The 27,500-nt window shown below is 38.0% G+C and overlaps 2 protein-coding genes across 3 annotated transcripts in view; both read left to right on the top strand.

Moving 5' to 3' along the window:
* The window catches only part of LOC140316691 (F-actin-uncapping protein LRRC16A-like), a 58,806-nt gene extending 50,494 nt beyond the window's left edge, over positions 1 to 8,312 (top strand). Inside the window, exons 30-39 of one of the 2 annotated variants that reach the window (XM_072394622.1) lie at positions 415 to 432; positions 1,581 to 1,647; positions 1,860 to 2,086; positions 2,244 to 2,353; positions 2,516 to 2,764; positions 2,861 to 3,071; positions 4,019 to 4,055; positions 4,158 to 4,421; positions 4,611 to 4,739; positions 5,656 to 8,312. In XM_072394622.1, the coding sequence (XP_072250723.1) occupies positions 415 to 432; positions 1,581 to 1,647; positions 1,860 to 2,086; positions 2,244 to 2,353; positions 2,516 to 2,764; positions 2,861 to 3,071; positions 4,019 to 4,055; positions 4,158 to 4,421; positions 4,611 to 4,739; positions 5,656 to 5,828 (1,485 nt within the window). In that variant the 3' untranslated portion in view covers positions 5,829 to 8,312. The remainder of the gene's footprint in view (positions 1 to 414; positions 433 to 1,580; positions 1,648 to 1,859; positions 2,087 to 2,243; positions 2,354 to 2,515; positions 2,765 to 2,860; positions 3,072 to 4,018; positions 4,056 to 4,157; positions 4,422 to 4,610; positions 4,740 to 5,655) is intronic. The other variant, XM_072394623.1, reaches the window with a different exon arrangement.
* A 933-nt stretch (positions 8,313 to 9,245) lies between these two features.
* On the top strand, positions 9,246 to 23,264 carry LOC140316690 (secretagogin-like). The gene is made up of 11 exons (XM_072394621.1): positions 9,246 to 9,446; positions 9,814 to 9,884; positions 11,837 to 11,929; positions 16,853 to 16,942; positions 17,628 to 17,684; positions 18,042 to 18,119; positions 18,848 to 18,903; positions 19,036 to 19,081; positions 19,185 to 19,244; positions 21,683 to 21,751; positions 22,724 to 23,264. The coding sequence occupies exons 1-11, from the start codon at positions 9,377 to 9,379 to the stop codon at positions 22,850 to 22,852; spliced, it is 819 nt and encodes a 272-aa protein (XP_072250722.1). The 5' UTR covers positions 9,246 to 9,376; the 3' UTR covers positions 22,853 to 23,264.
* Positions 23,265 to 27,500: the final 4,236 nt, after the last annotated feature.

The raw sequence follows: 27,500 nt of genomic DNA, 5'->3' as shown, positions 1-27,500 counted from the left end.
ACATGTTTATTTGCCATCTGTTCAAATGAATTAATTTATTATGAATACTTTATTAATCTTTACATGTTCCTTTTATCTTGAAATGTTTATTTATGTTTAATTAACTATGCTATAATTTGCATTTGCAAAACAAAGATCAATAAAATCAGATGGAAGAGAAGAGTTTGGTGCAGTTTGCATCAAAAAAGAGCACTTTCTTCAAGTCCAATGTCTTTCTTTGGTCTTCTTTGTAGTTATTCCCACTTTTATGTTTTTGTTCCCCCTCTTGATCTTCTATCACCTACTTTCTGCTCTTTCATAGCTGCATGGCTGTCTGATTCATTTTCTTCCTAAAGCCTTACTGTGTTCTGTCTTCTTTTCTCTTCAACCTTTTCCTCTGTTCCTTCTTGTCTTTTCTACCTTTGCTCCTTGGAGACTCTGTGCTGCACTAGTGTAAGTAATTCTGGACTATCCCTCTATGTCTCCCTTTCTATACACTTTTCTTTTGTCTTCTTTTGTCTTTTCACTGTTCTCGCTCGCTAGACAATCCTCTATAGCTTCTCTAAGACTGTATTATAGTATTCCATCTCTATAAAAAAAGTACAGGTAGTACAGAAGATGCACTCTGTCAGTTATTCATCGATCCTTCTTAGTGGTTTTTTGAAAAAAAATGTTTTCACAGAATTCCTTATTTTTCCCACACTGCTCATCTTCATTAAAAGCATCATTAAATGTCTGTCTTAACCACCATGTAACTGTGGATCATAATTAAACAATACTCAGCAAGAAGCCACAATGTTTGTTATGTGTGTATATTCTTTAAAGTATCTTTGGTTTATGAGGGTCCCCTTGTATTCTTATTACATGTTTAAGTATTTTTATATGTTCAGTCTTGCTCTGTACACCACCTTAACATCAGTATGTGGCCCATAAATGGCAAAAAAGTAATTTTGCAGGTATTCGGAATGGTATTTCAGTTAAAACATTCTTTTAAAACATTGATTACTCCCTGTGCACTCGGGAACGAACACTAGTTTTTGTAGCCAATAAAATGCTCTGGAGATTTTGTTAACAACTTATTTTCTGGAAACGCGTAAATATGTGGAAGCAAATGACCCTCAGCAAGCCGTCTTATTAGGACTTTTAACATTTAAGGATGAATAATGACGAGAAAACTTCACAGATTTGATAGATTGCCTCGTTAGCCCTTTTTCAAGACGTTCTTGTCCAAATGTAAATGTCTGCTACTCATTTGTTCCTACCGTCATTACAAAACCACCAACAAAGAGGAGGACACTATAGCGCATAAGAGTGGTGAATTTAACACTGGAAACAAATATTGCTGATAATGTGTAATGTTTTCTTATGAATTCAGACTTGACTTAAGTTGATTTGACATATTAAATCTTGATTGGTCTCAGTGCAAAAGACAAATACTACTTTTAATTCTCTGTCACATTACTTTTATTATACGCTGTATATGCACATACAAAATCTTACCAAACAATACTCATTTAGTCATTACTCGTATAGATTGTAAACTGTGGAAATAATTATTTCTCTTTTTGTAAAAGTGTCCAATAATCTTTTTCTCTCTTTAGATGACTCCTAAATCCAAAAGGAAAAGCATCCATAGCAGAATGCTGCGGCCAGTGTCTCGTGCCTTTGGTGAGTTTACATTTCTATGTGATATTGAGAACTATTAGAAAGAAATAGTTGTTTTTTAATTCTGCTCTGGGCTATGAGAAGTTTATTTGATAGTTAAGGGTGGCATACTCTTATTATTTTGTGCATGGTAAGAACTCCTCAGTGTTGATCTTTATTTGACTCTGCTGTGAGTGAGAGGTGCTCCTCCAATTTTATCAAATGCAAACCTGCAGAAATGGAGTTTGACCTGGACAAGGCCCTGGAAGATGTTCCAGTCCACGTGGAGGACAATTCCACTTCCTCTCAAACCCCATCAACTCCATCTTTGTTCATGCCTAAGCTGGACCAACGGCCGCCAGGAGGGATTGCTGAATTGCCATCTGAGGAAGAAAAGAAACTGCAGCATTTCACCAAACTACGACCTCGGAGGAACAAAAAAACACATTCTAGCAAAATACCTGTAAGTAAAGCCTTCCTGCCAAATAAGCTCAAGCAAAGCACAATGCAGTATTTAAATGGCAACAATGCAAGTGCTCATATTTACACAGAAAGAGCAGATCTGCCATTGGTCAGATGTTTCTGATAAGGCATCAGGTTCTCTATCTTTTTTCTTTCAGCAAATCAATAGCACTTCATCTCAAGATGGGGAACAGAACGGCCTCATGGGAAGGGTGGACGAAGGAGTGGATGAGTTCTTCTCTAAAAAAGTCACCAAGATGGATTCAAAGTAAGGATTATGGTCCTGATAAATTACTTCCTTGCATTTTATTTCATCCAGTAGAAGAATTACCAAAGTGTGCTTCTTCCTGGAAATCACTGTTTTCTTCTGTTCAGTCTCATAAACATTGCATTGTAAATCTTATGGCTTTCTTGTTTTGCCTCCTCTAAGACGTTCCCTTAAGAGTTCAGAATCTCAGGATGGAGAGAAGAAAAAGAGTAAAGGAGGATTTCTAAACCTCATCAAGAGATCCTCCAAATCAGATAAATCTGACAAATCAGATAAGCAGGACAAAAACCAGGCAGCTCCAGCATCTACTGGTACGTCCTCAGCGTCTGTTGCCTCTGTTCCAGTAGTCACCATCCCAGAGGAGCCCTCCTCTCCAAAGGTAGCAGTTAAGAGTCCTGAGCCAAAGTCCAGGTAAACGGAACAATATCAAACAGTTGGACACTCACTAAATCAGTCTCTTTATTATATCAGCCGCAGCTTCACAAACAATTCCTGTCTCCACTCCAGAGACGCCTCCAGCCGCTCGCAGCTTACTGACTACAGCAGCAGCTCGGACCGGTCCGAGGAGCCGAGGACCCCAGACTCCATAGATGAACCGTGGGAGGGTTCAGACGGCAGGGGAAGTCCTCAGGGAGGGAAGCGGTACCCTGGGGTGCAGATGATGGGCAGCGGCCTCCTGGCAGAGATGAAGGCCAAACATGAGAGGAGAGCATACAAGGTGAAGTGAAGTCATTTAAACCAAAAAAATACTGAAGTCACAATAAAGATGAGAAAGGACGAGAAATTAGGGCACAGCAGTTTTAGTGATGGTTGGGAGACTCCTCCGAGCCTAAAAAGACCGGATTATGATGTTGATTGACATAAATTGCATAAATATCATATACCAACTGTATGTTTCAGTCCCTCATTGAAGTTAAAGAAAACTATGTTATAACAGCGATGTTTGACAATTCAGACGGTCTCTGAGCTTAGATATCTTTGTTTAAATAAGCACTCACAAGATTGTTTTGAGCACAAAGGGCTTTAGGTGTTCAGCCTCCGCTTGTCAAAGCTAGTTTGTTCAACAGTCAGTGAATGTGGTTTCCAGGGGAGGATTTATAAAATCAGAGGCATCCACAATCACCGGCACAGAAAGACGCTGGGACTTTATATCTTCAGGCTGACAACATGTTGACATAAAAAACCAAAATGACCTCGATTCTCTAGCAGATGCCAAAAAGAGGGGGAGATGGATGTGGAGTCAAAAAGATGGAAGCACGAAAACCCAAATGATGACTGATAGAGTAAAGAAAAAAATACTGTTTTCCAGTTTAGTTTTGACTCAGCGCTCTGTAAGACAGTTTAGTATTTGCAGGTTTGGGATTTTATAACAGGGTTTACATTGTAAAAGTATTTTTTTCCTTTTTTTTTCGTTTCACTTTGTATTGGTGTTTGTGTGAGAATATGCAGGGGAAATGGAGAGCGCTGCTCAGGAAGCAGGTCATCAATGCAGTCTCTGACTGTGTGAGCTGCACCTTTGTGAGAGAAAGCTCTCCCATGTGCCCCATTGTCACCAAACTGTGTGCATCATTATACCTCTCCAGACGCTACAAAACATTTGAGATATACTGTAAATAAGTATGTGTAAAACTGTCTCATTTTTGTTTGTCCTTGTGTCTCTTCTAGTCTTCCAGCCCTGACAGGCCCGACAGCAATTCGACAGGTAAACCTGAGACTAAACCTGAAAGATTAATTGAAAATGCTGTCCTATTTTTTATTTGAACTCATTTCATTTGTTGATATGCGTGCTTGCATGTGTCATCAGCTAAGCCCCATTCTACGACTACAGAGAGCAGGTCTCCAAGTGGTTCCATTATTAAAGCAGACTCTGCTGCTACAGAAAAGACCTCAACACGTGGTGAGACTAAGCCTGAACTAGCCACTCGTCTCAAGGCTGCATCTTCCTCAAGTTCCCCCTCGGGACCAGTAAGCCCTAAACCACCAGTGCCACAAGGAGCAAAGCCTGCGCTTGCTGCTCGACCCACCATCCCACAGAAGCCAAGGACGAACAGTAGCAGCAGGAGCACAGGTACAGTCCGACTCCTCGATATGGACAAGTTGCCACAGTGAAGGAGTTTCAATCCTGTGATTACTTTTTTTTTTTTAACTACAAATTTGTTTGCCCTTTTACTTCTTAAAGGTACACATCCAAATTTAACAAAACATTTATATTTTGTCCTATACTAATGAGATTTTTTTTTCATCATGTTTCACATAGATGACAGCTCAGATTCCCCCAGTAGTGGAGGTGTGTCTCCGAAAGTTACTGTCCTCTCTTCAACACTGAAGAAAGACAAAGATACCAGTCTGCAGCCAGGAGTTTCTTCCAACAAAACCTCTCAGGAAGGTGAGGAACAGAATCTGTCTCGAGCTTTAAGTCTCTCCACCTGGTGACCTGATATTGTTCATGCAAGTACACAGATTTTCAACTGCATTGAAAATGCAATGAAATGCGCAGCTGAAAAATAGTAACCCCCCCCTTTGGTCTCTCTGTTATTTAAAACTGCCAGGCTGATTAATGTTTGATCTCAGTGTCACAATCAGACAGTGTTGGCATTCAGTCCATGGAGGGTGCTGTTGTCTCTCTTATAGTGGCTGATAGATTTAGCTCATGAGTCCCTCTCTCCCACTACCTTCCCATCTGTTATGCATTATGTAACAGACACATTACATTTTAACATTTAAGTCTGTGTCTGTCAATCCCAGAATGAACTGACAGTCATTTGGAGTGTAAATGATAAGCACAGCTCCAGGAATAATCTGAATCTACAGACGGGATCGAGGCTACAAACTTTCCCCCACAGAGCAAACATGATTTATAAACATTACTGCAATCATGATGATAAAGTATTATCATTACTGGCCAAATCATGAATATAACCATGTTTGATCTTTTCTGTCACTCGGGCTTTTAGTGATCTGTCAAAGGAAAGCACCTTTCATACATTCTACTTTGTGCAACTATTTTGTTCTTGATTAAACCCACAGGGCTTTAAGGCCCTTTTTTCTCAGGCTTTGTGATCGTATGTGGAATAACAGCAGCAAACATAGTTACTTAACAGTATCCTAAAGAGTTCCAGACAGTTTTTATATATGTCGAGATCTCAGATCCCAGTGAAATTTTAAAACTCGTGGTGGGTTAATATCAATTACAAGTATGAGAATGCACTATATTTCAAGAATCCATCTCTTGGTCATTTATTTCTTTTAATTTTTGCTCTAATCATTATCAACACTGTAATTTTTGTCTCTCTTATTTTCAGCGAGGTCCGCATCCGACACTGTTTCACGTTCCGGTCCTCGAGGTACCAATTCTGATGATCACGGTTCTTTCAAGACTAAGGACAAATCTCCAAACCCAGACAAGGCCAAAGCAGCAAGAAAGAAGTCGTCCGACTCCGCGGAGGAGGCTGATAAAGACTTTATATTGATATGAGCATGTTTACAGGTCCCTAATTTACTTATAGAAAAGCATTCGAATGGGAATATTACTGACATGATCCAATTTCTATTACAATTTTTACCCACAGGTCGAAATATAGATCACCTGCTATAGACAACCTGCTGGAGTACAAGGAAATGCACAGTTTAAGCTTCAGTTTGGATTTAATTATGTATGATATATTTGGTAGAAATTCCGACTGCAACAGTCACATCACGTCAGCGTAGCTAATCAAAAACTGTGCTAAATCTCACAAGAGCTTCCTTCTCACAAACGGCCTTTTCTCCAGATCTGCTCTCATCCTTGTTTCTAACTCACTTACTAACTCTTCAGGGTTTGAGAACATACATCATCAAGAGCAGATCGAGCTCATACAGTCAGTCAATGATAAATCCTAAAGTTAAGTCAGTTTGTAAACTACTGAAAATGAGGTAAGATGCTTTCAGAAAACAGCCGCAAGACTGAGCCAGAGTCTTCATCTGCAACTAACAATGTGCTGTCTTTTTGCTGTTAGCTGCCATAGCTTGTTCCCAGGGACCAAACACAAAATAACAGTTATACTTGAAGACTGACACATGAGCAGAGCAGGACCACAGTGGAATTTTTCCTTTCAACACATTTGTACAGATTTTACTAAATGCTATTTTCAGTACATGCAAGTTACTTACTCCGGACCTCAGACGTAACTGAATCCATTATGCAAATTCATTTTTTTTCTTGTCCAGGAATATACAGGTGTCAGCCGAGCTTCTCAGCACAGGCAACATTACCGTGAATTTGATGTATTTGTAATTTTATGTCAGTACCACCACTACTATCCACTGGGATCTAGCTGGATTGCTCATCTCCTAACTGAAAGTCTGAAGGAAAAGCATACACCCAAACAGACCAAGTCCAGTCAAGTTATTTGGCGTGCGAGAGCTGGAGCGAAGCGTATGACATATACTTTAACTTCTTTGATAATCAATATGGCTTTAGCACTGTTAACTAACACTGTTATAGGTAGACACTGTGTTTTTTTTTTGCTGGTTATGGACAGGAGTTTGGGTATGTCATTTATAGACAATACGGAGTGTAATTGTAACTAGGGGCCATTTTTCTTGAGTGTGTGCTGGTTAAATCAACTTTGAACTGTTTTATTTGTAGCATTTTTGAGTTCAAGTAACATTAATTGCTTGGCTAAATTGACAGACTCTGAATTTCTCCTAAAGAGAGATGGATCCTGTGTTCTCGGAAACCACTAATGGCCCACATTAGGATTCCTCTTGTGCGCTAATTGTCCAGTGACCGCAAATAAATTCCGCAAAAAGAGGAATGTCATAGAAGAGTTTGACAGTAACCTCTTCGGCGTGTTCTTTGTGCGAATGCAGGACACTGAAGGACTCCAGCCCTCACACACCCCTCTTCCTACACGTCTTTTACAGTTATCCCTGTTTTGCTTTTCGCACAGAATGGAACTATTCTTTAATATTCTGCCTATGAACAAAATCATGGCATTAGGTGGCAATCATACTGTCTGTTTAAAAAAAAATAAATAAAAAAAAAATAATAAAAAGTGTGAAAGTAAAAGGAGAGTAGCTGTATTTTAACCACACAGACCTCCGCTTAACATTAACACAAGTCTCAGGCTGATTCTTCTGGTTTTTCTTTTCCTAAGAGCAAGAAATGCCCTTTTCACACTGCTTTACAGTTTGCAAACATGTTCTAAAATTTGTTATACAAAAATATTCATGCTATTAACAGGCTTTCAGAGGTTTGTGCCCCTTTCCCTGTTAGAAAATCATGCAGTTTTAAAAACACTGTATATATAGTTTTGGGCCGAGATGACGCCATGCAATCTGTTAATGCTGCATTAATGTCATATTGTCGTTGTGGTTTTTGCCAGTTTTTGGTAATCATGACCAAGAAAATAAAAACAAAACAAAAGTGTATACCTCTGATGATCATTCAACTTAAACCCAGATTCACTGAATATGGTGCTGTGCTGTCAGTTCGCTGTGTTTAAACCTTATGTAGCCATCCCTGCAGCTGTCTTAACCCCTAAAATCCCTCAGTATGACATGTGTGCAGCATTATACTCCACATCTATACTGCCACATCATGTGTGGCATCTATATGATTTTTATTACTTTTTATTTATTATTATGAACTTTTACTACTTGTGTGCCAAACTGTGCTTCAATGTTAACATTAATTGTGCACTACATGTTAGTTACTTATGTTCCATGTGAAAGGGGCACAGGTTATACCGCATTGTACTGTAAAAGAGTCAAATTCAAATCAGGGCCAAAGGTCTTGCTGGCGCACCTTTCTTCCATAGTGGTGACTGTTGATGTCTTTTTGTGGGGTTGCAATGACATTTTACTCCCCTGGCACTAAACATGGTTTACAAATATCCCTGTCCTTGCTGTATATACTTACTCTGTCCATAGAACTGCATCACTTTTTGTCTCAAAGCTTTTCAAGGAAAAAAAACAATATGCGTCTACTTTTCAGTGTGTTTAAAGCAGATACATGTGGCTGTGTGCTGCATTTTTGTTGGCATTTTGAACCTTTCCTAATGGGAGGAGATTACCTGGATACCCTCTACTATTCTTTACTATGTGTGTGGATTTTACCAGGCAGCAACGTGAGCTTCTGATGCTTTGTGTGCGAGACTGATGAGCACCAATCTGTCCTGTAAAATGAGCATCCACTTTGTTTCTGTTGGTTCTCAGAGTGTAGAAACATAAATTTGAACTAGTAGCATTAAATCTAGACTTCTGAGTCTATGTGTGTGACTGCATGATGTGGCTGTGAGTTGTACTGTATGTATATATATATGCTTTCATACATGTAGGTGTGTGTGTATGTATGTGTAATAATAGCACATGTAATATACACACTGCGATACATTCACACCCCTACGTGAACACAGCAAATCTTATATTGTTTTGGTACTAAGTACACTACTATACTAGGGGTTTGTTTGTAACTTATTTGGAATAAAAAAGCAAACAGTGGCCAGTGATGTCTCGATCCTTTGTTGTTTTTTTTTCATCTGTACATTATGTTGTATAAATGTACAGATGAGATCTTTGTAATGATTTGTTTTACATGTAACCGGTTTTACTTTCAACAAGTTTTAGAAAATAATTATCAGTAGCATAAATACAAATGGCATGTTTGCATGTCAGCCTTGATACATCAATCGTTCCACTTAGTCAGAGGTCAGTAGATTCTGGAGTTTGACATATCTTCAAACAAATATTAATATTTCAAGCTTCAAACTCTGAATTGTCTTATTATGCAGAGTCTGATTTGCAGTGTAACAACACGGCCACCAGATGGCGAATACACTATGAACCTGCTGTACATGGTGCCTCCTTTTTGTCTCTCTTTCACAAACACACCACACACACACAGAGGGGGTGGGGTTTTTACTTAGTCGCAAAGAGCATATGTCACCCAAAGTAGGCTGTTGAACAGTGCAACATATTGTGTCATCTCAGACATTTTTGTTTTTATGCATAAAAGTTCATAGCTTACTTTTCTTTTTAAAAATGGACAGTGCTTTTGATAAACTCGATGCAGCTGGTTTTCTGGAAATTTGGCAACACTTTGATGCAGATGGTAAGAACATTAAGGACTTGATTCTTTTTTTCATCCATAAATATGCCTAAAAGATGGTGCATGTGTTTATCTACCATTTCAGGATAAAACTATTTAAAAAAAAAGATAATCTTTGCTCATGATGAGCTTTGAATCAGGAGTTAATTTCCAAGTGTCGTGTTCAATGTAGTTACAAAAAGTAAGAGATGACATTTTGGGCATTTCTCTGGAAATGCCTTGATGAAACCTAAGAATTGGCATGTCTTGATGGGGTTTAAAACAATAGAGAAGACGTAGAATGATGAACACCTCTCAACAGCTTTCATTTGAAAAAAAAGAAATTGCTTCACTACATTTCAAACCTTATCACTTTTTGTAATTTTCATAGATAATGGCTACATTGAGGGCAAAGAGCTGGATGACTTTTTCCGTCATATGATGAAAAGACTGGGTCCACAGGTAAGGTCATATTATTTGGGTGAATTCATCCATAACTTGTGATGACAGCAGTTCAATATGGTGTACTTGAACAGGAAGTAAGCTGCAGACTGTGGTATCATTTCCATCTATAATGTAAAATGCATAAAGCCACATATATCAGTCGAAATGCAGCTTCTGTTTAACACATTTTAACAGTGTAATGACCCTCTAAATGAAGCCTAGATTTTTTAAAATTCATTCTATAGTATGATATTGTTATGTTCAACAACCACTAGATTTTTTTTTCTCTTCACAACAGTGCCTGGTTTTCCATCATTTAGGTTCATGAATTCATGGGACACAGTTTTAGAAAACACAAGCTTGATCTCATCATTTAGGCAAATGGCTTGAAATTGTCCATATCTATGATCTGTGCTTTGTGGGCAGCCAAACTGTATCTATCTGTATGGGTGGGGTCCCTGTATGGTTGTCAGGCAAAACAAACACAATTATAGAGCTCTGGACAGTGTCATAAGACAAGACTTTGATTTGGTTATAAATTAACCAGAAAAAGAACTTTTGAGCTTGTGCACTAATGACACATCATGTTTACCGAACAGTGTTAATGCTGTTCCATTGACTAGATTAATTTGCAGATTGAGCCCTTTCCCTGACCAGTTGTAATGGAAACCCTAAGAAGCATACATCTACTGCGGGCTCTTCTACAAATGAATATTTGTGAGAATGTGTGGACTCCCTTGGATACTAAGTGGTTGTGCTAAAACAAACAGACCACCAACCACACGTCCATTTTGTCTTTCTGATGTTTGCTTTCCATCACTAATGCCCTCAGGAGGAGGAGCGTTCGATGTATTTATCACAGGCTAAAAAACTGCTTTGAAACCATTCTGTTATATTATGCCCTTATCTGCTTCTGCTACCATCATTCTACTACTATTTCCTCTACAATATCACACTCAGACATTGCAAAGCCCCTTGCTGCTACATATTGTCAATTATTTTCTCACATGCAGCATAATATGTCTCTATATACCTTGGTTTCAAAGTGTCAATAAAGCTCTAAAGAGTACACTAGTTATTTTGCTCTGGGGGAAATGACTAAATATGAACGTGTTCATTTCAAAATGCTTACAATTAGCAGGACAGCACAGGGGCTAAAATAGAGTTTCTCATATACTGTCAAATGTTGGCACCCTGTAGTCTGCAGACCGTGTGCTCTGCACTGCACGAAGCAATGATTCAGACTTTAGCACCATGGAGGAACAGGTTTCTATAGTTACAGTACCATGACTGGTGGTTAGAGAGGAAAGTCGAAAGCTGGAGTGCAAATTAGAATAACTTCAGCAGCTGAAAGTGTACTCGCCTTCAGTGGTTTCAGGCTTTTAAAATGAGTTCTTGTCTACACAGGAAAAGAGAAAACTGAGATGAATGAGCAACACATTGACTTTGCTATTCCACGTCATCTGATATGGTTAAGGACATGATAAAATTCTTTTTACTTATTCTAAAGTGAATGATTCATGAATGCAAGTATCTATTCTGTTTTTTTCTCTAGTTATAGCAAAGAAATGTAGACTGAATTGCAAATTACGAAATAGGTTAAGCAAGTTTTGTATTTAAATTTGCTGTAGGTGAAAATCCAACTAAATAACTTAAGTTGTGCTATATAAAGACCAAGTCAAATGAGCTGTTGGCCTTAAAAAAAACTTCAATAGCAGATAGCTTTGGATAGAAATGCAGACACTGAAAGAAAAAAGTAACCATGGAGATACTGCCAAAAATAAACGGGACTCAAGGAAGGTTTTATATTCTTTCTTTTTTCTTTACACATTTCATTTTGCACCATCACTTAGTTCACTCCATCACTATTTCTGTGAATAGATAAACAGATGCATGAATGTGAATTCGTCATCATGGATAGGAGACAGAAAAATATGTGCTTTCATTTACAATCTACTTTGTCTCCACAGGAGAAAGTCACAGAAGAAAGCATCCAGCGATTAAAGCAGAGGTTTATGTCTGCCTATGATGTCACTGCTGATGGGAAACTACAAATTCAAGAGGTATAGCCGTCTGAATTCATGCCTTCATTCACTTCACTGTTATTTGGAAATTTCTTAACAAAATACTACACCAGCCAAAAAAACCTGCTCATCCAAAATTAATGGACTGGTGAGTCGAAACTTTTGAACAGTACTGTGTACAGTACACGATGTTGGAAAGGTTACCTCTGAAAAATTATAGATGCCTGATTACTACTTATGCTAACAAAAAGTGGGCAATGAAACTAAAAAGTCATTTTCAGGCTGTAGGCATTTGCTCACGTTTGACATTAATCTTAAAGGCCTTTTGCAGTTTCAAATGCAAAACAGATAAATTTCTAGAATTTGAGATTTGTTGGCAGATGAGAAGCAGTACATATTCTAATGAGAAAAAGTTATCAAAAACAGAGTCCCAAACACGAGTTAAAACTGTTATGTAAGAGGAGCAAGGCAACATGTCGAGACAATTCCCGGTTAGGCATCCTTTTTTTCATGGAGCTGCATCTAAATATTTTTGCTTTGCTGACCCATGTTTTCTGGAAATATGACGAATTAGCAACTATGCAAAAAGAAGCAGAGCACATGAATAAATATTCTACATTTAACCTTTTAAATGGTAAAGTTGGATGGTACATCCAGACGATTCAATGACATATTTCTTCTGAGTAACTTCTGCTGATAACAACTAAATGTATTTGTTGTTCTTACAATCAGCTCCGTTTGGCCAGAAATGCACTTGCTGTTCATGATGCAAGTTTGCGTGTTCCTCCTGTATATGCGTGGGTTCTTTTCGGGTGCTCCAGCTTCCTCCCACCTCCAAAAGACATGCATGTTAGGTAAATTGGTTACTCCATATTGGCCCTACAAGTGAGTGTGGTTTTCCTCTATATGGCCCTTTGATTGACTTGCGACCAATCCAGGGTGTAGCCTACCTCTCATCCTATTGCAGCTGGCATAGGCTTTGATCAGATGTCTGGCATCCTTGATTTTGGGGCGTTAAATGCCATCCACTACACCACTGTTACAGCTTTTTTTTTTTGACAGGATCTTAATATCAACCAACTAATAATCTAATTTACTGTCTCCATAAATATTGTTCTCACCATGGAAATTTTGTACAAAATTAATTCTCTGCTTTCCCCCCAGTTGAATTCTCTGGGATCAGGTGTAGCAGGAATATGAACAACTATGCAGATTAAAATTAGGGCGGGGCAATATGAATCAAAATTCATTTCACTGTATTTTTAGGCTGAATGGCGATATATCACACATACTGGTATTTTATACTAAATCAACCATATGTTCAGGTTTAACTCAATGCCAATGTTAATAGAGGGTGGCTACAGTTTTGTTTGGCAGCAAGGCATTAGGTAGCAGACGTGTGTGCTTGCAGGGATGTTATAGCGACGTTCTTCCATGGAGTTAAACACATTTTGTCCAAGAAGTCACTTCATGTTAAGGTAGTTACTTTTTTGAAAAATAAAGCCTTTAAGTTAGCAACATAGAGAGGTTAGATACAAGCCCGGATCAACTTGTTGCTGACAAAAACAGAGGAAAGGTTTGGGGTGAAAGACATACTGGCAGCTTTTCAGAAGACGCAAACAGCATTAGGTTATATAGGAAAAACAGTATTGTCTGATTTCATACCTTGTTTGCAAAAATACCAACATATATTAATGAGTCAGTTCAAAAGCCAGTAAAACCCTGCCCTGACATGTTACTCAACAGTGATTGTAACCGATGGGATGGATAAAGTAGCTGTATGTTCATTCATCTACACTACATTTGGGTCAGTTAACACAATTGTCCATTGATAGACTTTGATCTATTTGTGGTCCTTTTTCCTCACAACACCACTGTTCTTTCTTTCTATTACTTTACACACTGAAAACCTCTTATGCCAACTTCCTCTTTAATCCAAATGCTCTCATGCTTTCACCTGTGCCCTCTCGCAAACTCATTCTACTTCCCTCTCCTCTCTCTTTAATAACTACCCCTCCTTCTTCTTCCGCTGTAGTCCTTATCTTCATCTTTTATTTATCTTGTGTATCCATCACAGTGATACATGTGCCTTTTTCAAGAAGAACAAGAAACCGTTTCTGGGGCTGCTGATGATCATGCCAAGTCATCCTCTTGCAGTGAAGAAACAGACAGATTAGCACAGAAAGCAAACCTTTTATCTAAACTGAACGCCGACACTAACAATTTATGTTCTCTTTCGTAGGTGCTGGATAGCACTTCAGTGCAAATAAAAGTGTATTCTGAATGGCACCACAGTTCGGGAAAAAGTCCAGTGATCCTTTCAGCCTGCCTGTGGGATTTTCAAACATCCAAAACAAACTACTTGTAGTTAATGAAGGTTGATTCTCAGAATATTTTTGATCAATTAAATCAAATCTAACAGAAAACTCCACAGCTGCAGCTGTTTACCATGGAATGAAGACATATTTGGATGATGCAGCTCTCTCAGGCTCCACTCTGAGTAATTGCTGCAGCTTCTTGCTGAGGAGTAGCCCCCATGGTTCATCAGAGTAATGAAGTGAATTATCTGTCCTCCAGAGAAAAAAAACCTTCATGGATATTTGGCCACTCCCTTGATATATTACATCCATTGATCAAAAAGCTTTGGCTTTCACTCATAAAACTGGGGGGGATCAATATCTGTCTTCCAAAGTGGCCTGTTAGAGGAAGTGATTTACTGTGGCTGATGCAGGAACAGTGACTTCAGTGCCCTTCTGGCTTCTTCCCATATGACTTTTCTCTCCTGATGCCAGTTCTGACACCTAATTCAGAGTTTATGCCAGAAATCTGCTCAATCAATACCCAACATGATCTTGTTTGACGATGATGTTTGTTCCAAATGGAAAATCTGTTTGCATGGATCGCGCTTGGGTCATTTTTAGGATCAGTAGCAGGAATGCCTAAAATTCAGCTTGGAGTTGGCTCCGACTAAATGAGTGTTGCCGATTACAGAGTCGCTCATGGTTAAATCTGCTATATTTGTGAAAATGTGACAGTACAGCTGGCACTGGAGAACTACTGGGAAATAACATGAGGAACAGTAGTGGAAGTGCAACTGAAAGTCAACAAGCATTCATTGTCACAGGGCATTTTCAGCTAAAAGTTATCAAAGTACACTGACATGTGAATTAATAGCAAACCAGTTTAAGTTGGCTTTATCAACATCATATCATCAACATGTTCATGTTCTAAAATGTTACCATGACTATTGGTTAACTGCAACAGTAGCAACTATTGTAGCAATGCCTACGAATAGCATTCACAGAAGTTAGTCCTGTCTTGTTTAGGCAAACAGAGATAGCTAATGATGTTAGCCCGGTGCTTAGGATATTCGTAAAGTACTGCCATTACTAGTCACTTTGTCAAAATGCAATCTTCTACTTGTGTGTTTGTGGCTTCACTTATTCTGTATCAGAACTTCTGCTGAAATACATTAATTTTTTTTTTTTTAATTGGGTATAAAGAGTTATGGAAAGTCAACCTAATAGTATTATTGCGGTATCACTAATGCAGGATGTCTCAGCTGACCACTTTTTTTTATAATACTTTTTCTCTAAACGTACTAACTGATGCCATCTCAAGGAAGTCAGCAGGCTTATCAGAAAACCACAACATCCTGTATTTTAGCTGCATGAAGTACTGTTACTTCTCTAGTGCAGTGTCGTACTACTTGTACTTGAGACAATGTTCAATCAATAGACAAGACATAACTCAACTTAATATTACAAACTGCATTATTACTGCAACGTAAGCATCAGTATAATACCTGATATAGCCATGTGTTTAAAGTGACACATGTATTCATGATCATCAGTTTAAATGATTAAAGTGCGCTATATGAATTAGCCTTTCCCTTGTTGAATTAAAAAAGTAACATTGCCTACTGAAAATAGATGACCATTTTTATGTACGGTATACTATGTTTTTTTAATCACTTTTATGTCATTATCAGAAACTGACACATTTTCTGTGTCAACTTACAAGTTAAACTAAACAAAACATGCAAGGTTTGTTACATTTTGTCCATGAGCCGTTCATGTCGGTGAGCGGGTGACTTGCAGAGGTCTGGAGAATGAAACCACTACCTCGATGCATTTTCCTAGTGTGACTCCTGACGACCTGTAGGTCTGGCCTTCCATTGTAAGAGTCTCCTCAAGAAAAAATTTAATTAATTGAAAAAGCAAACAATCATGTGCAGAAACATTTTCTCTCTAATTATCCACATTTTGTTGCCTGCAAAATGAGTGAAAACAAATTCGACAGATGATTATATAATGAATTAACCATGCCTTATTCTATCAATGCACAGAATGAATGTCTTAAAAAAACAACAATGGGAAAACCTATAGCAGCATCAGTCCTCTGCAATTGGCAAGACTGTTGGTGCACTGCGCTTGTTCTGACTGCAAGCCATACTTCAGCTTTGTCACCTGAATGACTGCAGTATTTTATTAGAGTGATCATTAAGGGCCAGTTTAATCAGCTAATGGAAGGCTGTTGATCTTGTTAAAAGACAAGAGGCAAGAGAAAAGCAACATGAACTCAATGGACCACCCAGCAGAGCACAGGGCTGGTTGGTGCATTATTCTTTGTAGTGTTTTCTTTGCAAAAAGCTTTAGTTTTAATTTCAGAAGTTTTTTTATTTAAAATCTAAGAAGCTTTCCTAACACTTTAAAACAGCATAAAATCCCCGGATCCAATGAACGCATTATTTTGAATAAGATCCAGTTTATTTCACATTGTTGAGTGTTGTAGAGCTCTTGGTTTTTTTGTAAACAGATTAAAATAATAGGCTGGAATAGATTGAGCTGCTCTGAAGTTTGTATGACTGTTATAAACCCAGCAGAGGCCAAAGAGGACATGATTTAAATGCATGGTGAGCCTATTTTTGCTCAGTTCTCTGCTCTCTGACTTGTTTTCCAGTTGGCCCACATGATCCTGCCAGAGGATGAAAACTTCCTGTTAATTTTCCACAGAGAGGCTCCCTTGGACAACAGTGCTGATTTCATGAAGGTATGGTCGTACACTAAGCATGACTATGAGAATAAAATGAAATGCAAGGCAAATACGACATTTAAGATTACATTTCTGAAGACCAGTGGTCAAAGAAATGTAGAAAGAGATTTTTAGTCATTGTGAGGAGCAGTTCTTCCTCAAATTACATTACGAGAGTGCTTCCCCACTGATGTTTTATATCTTGGGACCACAGACTTTAATGTATGGTCAGGGCTGTTTTTGATTTGAGGTCAATAATACTAATTTAACGGATGATTTCTGAGGAAGAGATGATGGAATATTGCAACATGTAAGCCTTTCCCAGTCAAAATGATTAAATCATTAAAATTTTGATTTAAATCAGATTAGTCAACAGGCGATTACTGTAGAGTTGTATTTATCAGTAAATAGGAGCAGCAGCATGTACAAAGTAGGATGAAATCTTCCCTCAAAATGATTTAAGCTGAAGACCTGAGCTGTCTTAGCTGGATTCCCACTGTGATTTAAGTGTTGGTAAAGTGCTGTTTCTGAATGTACTCCATTCTAAATTTGACTTAGAATGGTATTTCCTCTGCAAGCTAGTTCTAATCATAACGTGCCGTAACGATTTTAAAGTGCCATGCTGAGTTGGATGTATTCAAACATCCTCGGTTTCCCAATATTATCTAAACGTTTACTGGTCTTACTCTTCTATCCCTTGCAGATATGGAGGAAGTATGATGTCGACTGCAGCGGGTACATATCAGCTCAGGAGCTGAAGGTGAAGTTGTCGGAACAAACAAAGTGCACACATCTTTACACAACAGCAGTTTGCTCCATCCTATAACTCAATTATTTGCTGACCTGTACTGCACTATGATCTTTGTCATTTTCACCTTCAGACACCAGCTGTTTTCTTGAGAATAGAGTTGTGGAGAGAATAGAGTCAGTAGTAGGTTCTTGGTCTACTCAGGACTTTGGTCAATGTAAAGCTGACACAACAGTGCAACCAGTAGAGATTCCTGACAAAATGCCACTGATGTGAATAATTTTATGTATTCATATTCCTTTGCCAGGTATTCATACATAGCTGGCATTTTGCTGTCTTTTGATGTAGTAAAATTTTTTTTCATTTCAGGCTTTCTTGAAAGACTTGTTTCAGCAGCACCACAAGGAGGTGTCGCCTGATAAGCTGGAGGAGTACACTGACACAATGGTAGTAATGTAATGCATACACATTCTGCCTCACTTTTCAGGTTAAACCCACAGACCCTTCTTAGTAAAACTCAGGTAAAACTTGGCTGGTGTACTCAGGATAAAGCAAGACTATCGTATGCCCATCAAAACATTTGAAGGCAGCAGTTTAATTATGTATCAGTGATCTGGTTTGTGATTAATTATTGTAGACAGGTGATGCTTTGTCTGTTCCAAAATCACCTATCTATCAGTTAACTAGGCTTTTTTGTGATAGCTTCGCTTTTCAAACCTGGAAGCCACACCCACCAATCATAAACAGTCTATGATTAAGAGTAGAATCTTGCAGTTTTCAAGTATCATTCAAGAGCTTAAAGGACTGTAAGATCAACTTTCCTTAAAACATTTTTGGCATGTGAAAGTTCATGGGTAACAGCTGTAAAGTGGTCGTAATTAACTATCCATTCAACAACTGTCAAATGAAACAAAAGTTTTAAAGAAGGAAATCAGCTATTTTCAGAGGGACTACTTACTTGAGATGAACAAAATTTCAATTATATTTAAATTTCTCAACTTCCTGAGATGCTTCGACAGAGACTTCCAGCCTCAGGCAGCCTGTTTCTATGGTTTTACGGATTTTAGATTTGAGAAGTTTTCGATCAGACAGAAATATTACTTAAAGTCACAGGTGGTGTTAATACAGCAGATTCACACTGGGTGGGTTATTTCACTGCACTTGTTCTCTTGCAGATGAAAATCTTTGACAAAACCAAAGATGGCCGTTTGGATCTGAATGATTTGGCCAGGTACTTTTTTTTTTTGATAATAGACGCCAGTTTAAGAGGCACTGCTAAGGTTAGCCAGTTTACATTCTTCTGCATTGGCTGCAAATATAATTGACTAAAACAACCCCATTTCAACATACATCTGTCTTTAAGGATCTTAGCTCTAGATGAGAATTTCCTGCTCCAGTTCAGCATGGATGTAAGTATGTTGCCTGTGTTGGTCTGTTCGTATCAAATTAACTAAATAGATACATTTCATTCTTTGTTATCTTTATTTTGAGCAACTCATCTTTTTTTTCAAGGCTTGCAGTCAAGATGAGAGAAAGAAAGACTTTGAGAAGATCTTTGACCATTATGATGTGGTAAGTACAATTATAAACTGGGTGGGAGTCATAATTACTGCGCTGTAAGAATTTAATTATATGAAAGCCAATCATAAGAACAGAACATGGAAAAATTCATGCAAATGGTGATTTTAAAGTTCTGTGGTTAAAGGAACTGCTCCTGTCATAAGATTCAGTAAAATTAATAGAATATTTTATCTTCCATACAAATAGTTTGCTAAGTTAATGTTGAATCTTCGATAATCTAAATCTTCATGTAATTAACCCATTAAGCAAGCATGCACTACTAAGAAAAATGGAGTACCTTTTTACTGCACAGTGCTTCCTCTTTTGACTGCATGAGCACTTTGAGGGTTCCTCTTTCTACATTGCAACATTATCAGCTATGAATTGTTTTGTCACTGTGTGACACGTGTCAGCTGTGTGATTCTCACATTCAATGCATTAGAGTTGGCAGCCCTGTAACACATAGTAAGCTACCCAAATAGAGACTCCACAGGTCTCAGTTAGCAAGTTGAATGTCTAAGTTTATGACAGTACAATTAGAAAAAGACTCAACAGATCTGGTTTGTTTGAATGAGTTGTCAGAAGAAAGCTTTTGTGTTGAGGATCGCAAAGTTGCATCTGAACAAACCATAATAATTCTGCAACAACCACTTTTAGTGAAAACCAAGCACATCGGCACAAACACCTCATACCATCTGTCTAGCACAGGGGTCCTGATTTTTGTCTTGTTTTGCAGCCAGAGGACCTGGGCATCTCACAGTAATTGAGTTGACCATAAACTCTACTGTATACCAGTATTTGCGATTCCTTTAGAGTCAAATCTGAGGTCGAAGTTTGGCCGAAATTGGGTCATATAATGATCCTAAACGCAGTAGGAAGTCTGCAGCAGAATGGCTGAAAAATAAAAGAATGTGTTGTAACCTAATTCAGACATGTGCAAACCTCAATGAACAGAAGCAAGGCTGTAAAGAAGGGTGTGACAGAATTTCTCTACAATAATGTGAGAGACATTCAAGTCATTGCTGCTAAAAGAGCTTCTACAAGCTATTGAACTATGGGGTTTACCCAATTTTTCCCTCATTGCTTTTGCATTTTAGTTTCATTATCTTTCTTCTTTTTAATGAAAAATCTAAATTGTCATGTCTTGTTGTTCATCTAGTTTGTATTTACTTCATTTGTGAGCATTTTTATAATGTCCTGAAACATGAAACTTAAAAACTGAAAGAGGACGTACCTTCTTCTCCCCATGAGTGTATGTAACCACAAAGCAGCAGAGATGTGTTAGAATTTGCACTTTGAGTGGACGGACTTCACAGTTTGTATGGTCATTGTCAATATCAAAGAGTGGCAAAGACTGTGGCTTCAGTCTACTCTTCATTTTGCTCTCTTTTTAACATCTGCCAGCACAAAGAGAATAACCCATTACTCTTTCCATCCAAAGCAGAAGTCACCACTGCCAGTGTTTGTCTCTGCCGATTAATAGCGCTCTCCAATTTGCAGTGTGGTGTAGTGTGCAGGTGTACGCTTGGGAAAGAGGCAGTGAATCCAATTAGATCCAATTACCTCTGTAATATCATACACTGAAATCAGATCGACCATTATGTGATCAAGTCACATTCTGGGATGGTGAGTTAAATGAGTCATTCTGAGTGATCACACATCTCTAACAGACTCAGAACATGCTGATAAGCTTCAACGATTTTAGTCAATCCAAATTATATTTTTGTTGTCTGTTATACCAAGTGGTCTTTCAGAAATGTTTCTGCCTCTACTGGCTTTAGTCTTAAGGTATGCTTTGTGAGAAGTTCTCTGCAGTCATTGTGATAGTTATTCAGTCTATTAGTGCTAGTGAAGTATATTTATAACATAACCACCAATAAAGATAACAATAATTCTTTGACAAATGCATGTTTAGGAATAGTTCTGCACTTTTGTTAGTACAGGAAAACCAGCTCTGTTAAGACATTTTCAATTTTTCAGGTTAGCTATACAGTAAGTAATTGTATTGTAATTGTATTTTAAATTTATTTGTATTTTATTCTAACATATACTCACTGTCAGCATTGCTAAACCGAGTGGTCAAAAAGGCTCTGGTAACTGAAAAATATGCTCAACCAAACAGTAGAGCAGGTTATTAAGGTTGAGGCCAAAAATCAGCCGTATATTTTTCCCAAATATATTTTTGTTTGCTCTGGAAGATTTTCAGGAGGTGTTTCACCACCAGCCATCATTAGTTGGATTTTAAAATCTCTTTTGTTTCTATCAGTTGAGCATTTCAGGATATGTTTCAGTCTGTCTGTCTGTCTTAGTAAAGAAAAACTCACAAAATAAATCTCTGAATAATAGTTAATTAGATGTAAATAATGAGAAGTAATATGTTTTGCGTGTGTGTGTGTGTGTGTGTTCTCTTGGCTTCTGGCCTTCTGTTTCTTTCTTTTTCTTTGTTTTAGAGTAAGACAGGAGCACTGGAGGGTCCTGAGGTGGATGGCTTTGTCAAAGACATGATGGAGCTGGTCAGGGTAAGATTACTATTGTCCTTTGTTCCATTGTAAAACTAAGACAACAGATTAGTGTTAACTAAAATGTTAGAAATAATTGGCAAAATACTGCTTCTGAGTTGGATCATATTACTACCACTACTGCTACTACTTGGTATGAAACTCCAATAATTTCTGTGTACCAATGTTCCACAGTTGGGTAAAGAAATCAGATAACAGATGAAATCACAAACATAGAGTGGTGAAATATCTTCTTCGTATGTCATCTGTTACACTGCCATGTTTACCTCAGTGGAAGGGTCACTGAACTCTGACCAGGCCTTTCACATGTTTTGTGGCCACTGTAGTTTGAGGATATGTGGAGTTTATTTAATTAGTTGCAGTTTGCATTTTATTCCACCAGATGTCGTTACATCCTCAGTACCGGATCTTTCATAACTACACCCAAAATGTATGAGCCACAATGTGAACTGGTAAATACTGTTGCGGCATTGTGTAAATAAGGAAGTTCTGTTTGACATGAGTGGATGTCACTTAATGTGGTTGGCATTAGACATGGTTAGCACGTCTAGCATTGGTTTCACTTAACTGAAGAAAGATCATAAAATCTGACTCTCGAGTTGCCAATAAATGCACCAAACCCCCTCACATCCAATCCATAACCCTAACCACATGTGATATTTTCAAACACTCACTGACAGTTTCCAGCCAGTCAGTCTCGCTGTTGTGGCGCGCCCACTTTGATTAATAAGTTACCTTTCTCCTCTTCAGACATGAACTTGTATCAGCATACAAAGCGCACAAGGAGTATGCAGAGTTCATGAAATTGAAAATGTTTTCTTTAATTTCTAAAGCTGAGTTGGAACGTGGAAACATTTTTGAGCCAGTTCTGTGGAAAGTTAAAGGGCGTTTGTGCTATTTGCATGTTATAAAGCCATATTTCCTAAACGTTTTACTCCTCCTCCCCTTTACTCCCTCTTCTCTTCACTCCAGCCCAACATCACAGGTCCTGAGCTGGACAAGCTGCGCGTCATTCTGCTGCGTCACTGCGACGTCAACAAAGACGGAAAGATCCAGAAAAATGAGTTAGCTCTGTGTCTGGGAGTAAAGCCAAAACCTTAATTAGATATCCATTGTGTGATGAAACTCTGACTCTATGTATGATGTTGGTCAGTAATAGTAAAAAGTTGTGTTTTCATTCAGATCAGTCTAATTACTCAGTTATTTATGGTGAATACTCATGCTAGTGTTATGTGATTGTGACTATGATAGAATTTCTTGAGCATGATTTAGGGCTAAAACAACAGAAAGGGATGTGTCAATCTTTTGTTGGTGAAAAGAGATATGTGGACCATAAGATTTGTGGTACACAAGGCAGTTTGATGGTCAGTAAAAGTGACAAAACTTTTGGAAACCAGTTCATTTTTTTTAATGAACTGACTGGTTAATCAGCTAATACTGATATATGTATGTTTCCTTGTCTACAAATTGATGTTTAGTGCATTTTAAAATATTGGGCTGTTACAAAAATAAAAGAACAACGGTGAGTGGTGGCTTACTGTTTTTATTTCACCATAACATAAATAGTCTTTAAATCTTTCAAATATAAGATATTGACAGGCTGGTAGAGCTCATCGGATATATACAACACAGCAGAAATACTGTAGAAATCTGGATGATTCTGTGCCTTTCCAATGCATTTGTGGGCCTTATCCAAATGGAGATGATGTTTTGGCAAAAATGCTGGTTATAAAAAATAATATAAGTGGACTTTTCTCTGGAGTTTGCAGCAGCATTCAGGGACAATACAGACTGCAGCAGCTAGACAGCTAAGGCTATAATAAAAATATACTGCTGACTTATCGCCACCACATAATAGGACAAACATTCAACAAGCATGTATAGGACAGAACTGCTCTTGAGTCTTAATCGTTTAAGTTAAAAATGATATATTTATAGACTCAGAGGAGAGCATAGGGTTAACCACTTGGTTTAAACAGCTCCATCTTAAGCTTATTCATTGTTCCACTGGTCATTGTGACCCTTCTCTTGAGAGATGCAACATGTTGACAATTCGAGACACTGTTTGCCAAGTAGGAGCCAGAGAACTGTAAAAAACAATGCTCTTAAGTAAATGGAAAGCCATTTGTCCACTAAAAGGGCCCTAATGGTGCGAACTTTAAAGCTTTACTCCCCCTCAGACAGATCAATTGCCCTTTTAGTCTCCACAAAGCTGTGGTGTGTGTGCTCTGATATGGTCTCTGTCTTTTTGCATGTGTGTCTTTATACAGAGAAACAACACAACGAATAAAATAAAGATACTTTAGATGGTTTGCCTTTATATTGATAGATAATAGAATTCATTATGTGTTTGCATACATGTACTGTCATTATGATTGTGTGTATTCGTGTGGGCAGAGCAGCTGCTACACAGCTGCTGCAAAACAAACAGTTCCCCATTCTGGCTGAAAGCTTTGCTGCCCACTGTTGGCGGGCAGCTGCAGGAGCTTTCAATAAAACAAAATAAATGAAAACAAAAAACAAAACAGTTTTCATCATGGTCGAAGCACGGAACGGGTTCCGAATCTGTATCTTTTGTATCTTTTCATGTCTATGGTTTAAGTAAAAAGATTGAAACTAAGAAGAGGTGAGCTTATTTCTATGACTTTGAGCTCTGGGCAATTTTTTTTTTTTAGCTAAATCTGTTTTTTTTTTTGCTTTGCAATGTTTGTATTTTTCTAGTGATATAAGCTTATTTTTAGAAAAATATCAGTGCTGTCACAGTAAACATTAAATATGTTTCATGTCCTTGTGTCTGCTGTCAGCCTTCCAACAAGATATCATGAGTTACAAACAGCAGGTCTGGGCACAGTATATATATATATATATATATATATTTTAGCTTTTTTAAACCTTTTCTAAAATTGTTGTGATTGATTCATTAGAGAACCGCAACCATAAAATGAACACAGTCCTTAACCAGCATTCATCTAAGCTTCTAAATAGGTTTTCATCCAGAAAAGAAAGGCTTAATTCTTAAGTAATGACGCACTAAGAAGTATTTGTTTTGCCGTGTTGCACTGCTGTCACATTAAGTGTTTCACCTGGGGCTTTATAGCTCTTGTGCGTGACCTGATGACACCTGGGACATAAATGACGACAAGCCATGAAAAGGTAAGAAAAAAAGGGAACAACGGTCAAACAAAAAGCCACAGCATATATATTCGATTAGAAGGTCTTCAGGCTCTCCCATCAGCCAGTCTGAAACAAATAACGAGTGCTGGATCATAGGGTTACATGTGTAAACTTCCTTCCTTTATGCTCATAACATCAGAGAAGCTCGTGATACAAACATCCGGTAAAAACCTCAAAGCTGGTTGAAGTCAAGAATTAGACATTGAAGTCCAAATGTATTGCATACATTTATTTTATTGTATTTATCATCATATTACATACAGTTCCTTTTTGAAAGTATGTTTGAATTGAATTAAATAAAATAAAGTGTTGAGTGGTTATAGAAATAAAAAAAAAGGTTCTGCAGAAGCACAGATTAGGAATGGGTCATAAATAAATATCAAAAAGTCTAAATATTTTTCAGAGCTCCATGAAATCTCTAAATTGACGAGCTCATGACACCTTAAATGAGCTGCAGAGATCTACAGGAGAGAAGTCTGTCCATGGAGCCATTTTAAGTTTTAAATTCTACAAAGATGATTTTTGTGGGAAAGTGGCCAGAGAAAAACCCTCTGCCTAACGAAGAAAATCAGCAGAGCATATGACATATGAGGGACTCTTCAAGCATATGGAAGTTGATGTGTTCTGAGGAAAACAGGTGTGTGGTGTTAAACACATTCCCCACAGTGAAGCGTGGGGGTGGCAGAATTATGCCGTCAGGATGTTTTTCATCAACAGAAAATGGTGGAAAATATGGTTCAGTGTTCCAGAGAAGTGAGAGCGGGACTGAGGTTCATCTTTCAAATGGAAAACTGGCAAACTGCAAAAGCAACACATTTTAAATGTCTGGTCAAACACAAACCTCAGTCTAAAAGAGACTCTCTGGTATGACTTCAAAACTGCTGGAGACCACCTGAACTCATCCCTCTTTGCAGAATGGTTGTGGGTGGGTCTAAAGTGTGGGTATAAACACCAATCTTCCCTCTTGAACTAAGAATTTTTTCTTTTCTTATTGTATAATACAGACACCTCGTGGCCAGGTTGAAGTACTGCGGCCCTTGAGTAAAATGTTTCTTTCAAAAGAATCACATAGGAATTGCAAAAAGAGTTCAATAAAAGCACTGAACAAATATGGTATCGATGCAACAAATACATAAATGAATCCTGTGAATAACTGTAACTCTGATGAAAAGGATACTGAACAAGTTGCTGACCTGTTGTGTTTGCGCCTAAAAATATTGCTGCCATCACATTCATGGTCATCAACGGTAATCACCATGAGAGGGTGTACATGTACTTATTTCACAGCATTTGTTGAACAACACTTTTGCAGCACTATCATCTTCACTCATATAATCATCTCACAATTGGACATACTGGTGACTGTAATAAAATAAATATGTTTTCCTCAGTGCTGTATAAATGCAGGACAGCCCCTAACACACTCCATGTTTATAAAAGGCAGTTTTATCAGCAGTTTTACTTATCTTGAAACACAAAACATAGATGTCTCTATTTTTTTGGTGACCACGGACCATTATTTTAAGTTAAAACAGCTAATGGAAGAATAGTTCTCTGCCTGATGTTACATGTGTTTTCTATATGTTAAGCTGAGAACAATGAATGGCTCCAGGCTCCTCAAAGGCACGGAAGACTAATTCAGCCCCTTAATTTGTGTCTTTCTCTCCTCTCTTTTCTTCTCTGCCTCTGGGGCTTTCTCTCTAAGTAAACAGCAAATAAGAAAGGTGTTGTAAATTGTCACCCTTAAAAGTCTCCCTCTGTGCGTCTTTAAGGCTGCGTTTCTGTCCCTCTCCTAGGTGAAGCCTAACATTCCCATTCCAAAATGCCAGCGCTAAATACGGTTCACGGGACCAACAAGCTGAATCGTAATTATGATTCACAACGTATGGATGTGCCAGGTCACTGGTTGCCATGGATTCAGCTGAGTATCTCTTCAGCCTTTGCCATAGGTCAGTCGAAGGAAAAGTATGCTGTTTGTTCTGTTCTTCAGCCCTAAATCATCTTAAATCAAAATAGAAAAAATGTAAACATGAAAGACAACAATATTATTTTTTTTAAATTACATCTGCTGCAAATATTCTTTCTGCTGCTGCTTTTAATAAATCTTTTTTTAAGGAAAAAAAAACACCTTGTTCCAGTTTACTGATACATTGTGAGACTTTTGCACACATGGAAGAAAATGAAAGATTGCCCACGTGACTTAATCATTAAGTTACACTGGTTTTTAAGAGTAATCTTTTAAAAGTAAAACAAATCGAGCATACACAGAAGGTGAGAGCTGAAAAATTGTGCCCTCAACTGTTTGGGTCTCAACAAATGTTCTCAAGCAGTTAAATTTCTATTTCTTTGAACAATCATGCACTGAAAGTGCGTCACTCAGTACTCAGACAGCTTGTGAATAGCGAGAAAGAGCCTTGTATTTTGAATGACCCTGTGTAAATAATGCCAAGTGGTCAATACGCTGTGCCGGAAAAGCATCGGAACTTGCGTCACTTTCTTCATAAACTAGACCGTATTATGTGGCTGACAAACACTGCAGATGCACATCCACTGCCTCAAACTAACCAGGAGACAA

The sequence above is a fragment of the Leuresthes tenuis genome, unplaced genomic scaffold (genome assembly GCF_036924035.1).
Source record: "Leuresthes tenuis unplaced genomic scaffold, fLeuTen1.0.hap1 SCAF_10, whole genome shotgun sequence".
In the NCBI taxonomy this organism is placed as follows: domain Eukaryota; kingdom Metazoa; phylum Chordata; class Actinopteri; order Atheriniformes; family Atherinopsidae; genus Leuresthes; species Leuresthes tenuis.
Note: the sequence above shows the minus strand (reverse complement) of the source record. Positions and strands in the feature narration are given on the sequence as shown.

Coding starts and splice junctions, on each gene's coding strand:
- LOC140316690 (XM_072394621.1), top strand. CDS start 9,377: ATGGACAGTGCTTTTGATAAACTCGATGCAGCTGGTTTTCTGGAAATT. Junction 18,120..18,847: donor AGGAGTACACTGACACAATG/GTAGTAATGTAA, acceptor GTTCTCTTGCAG/ATGAAAATCTTTGACAAAAC. Junction 19,245..21,682: donor TCTTTGACCATTATGATGTG/GTAAGTACAATT, acceptor TCTTTGTTTTAG/AGTAAGACAGGAGCACTGGA.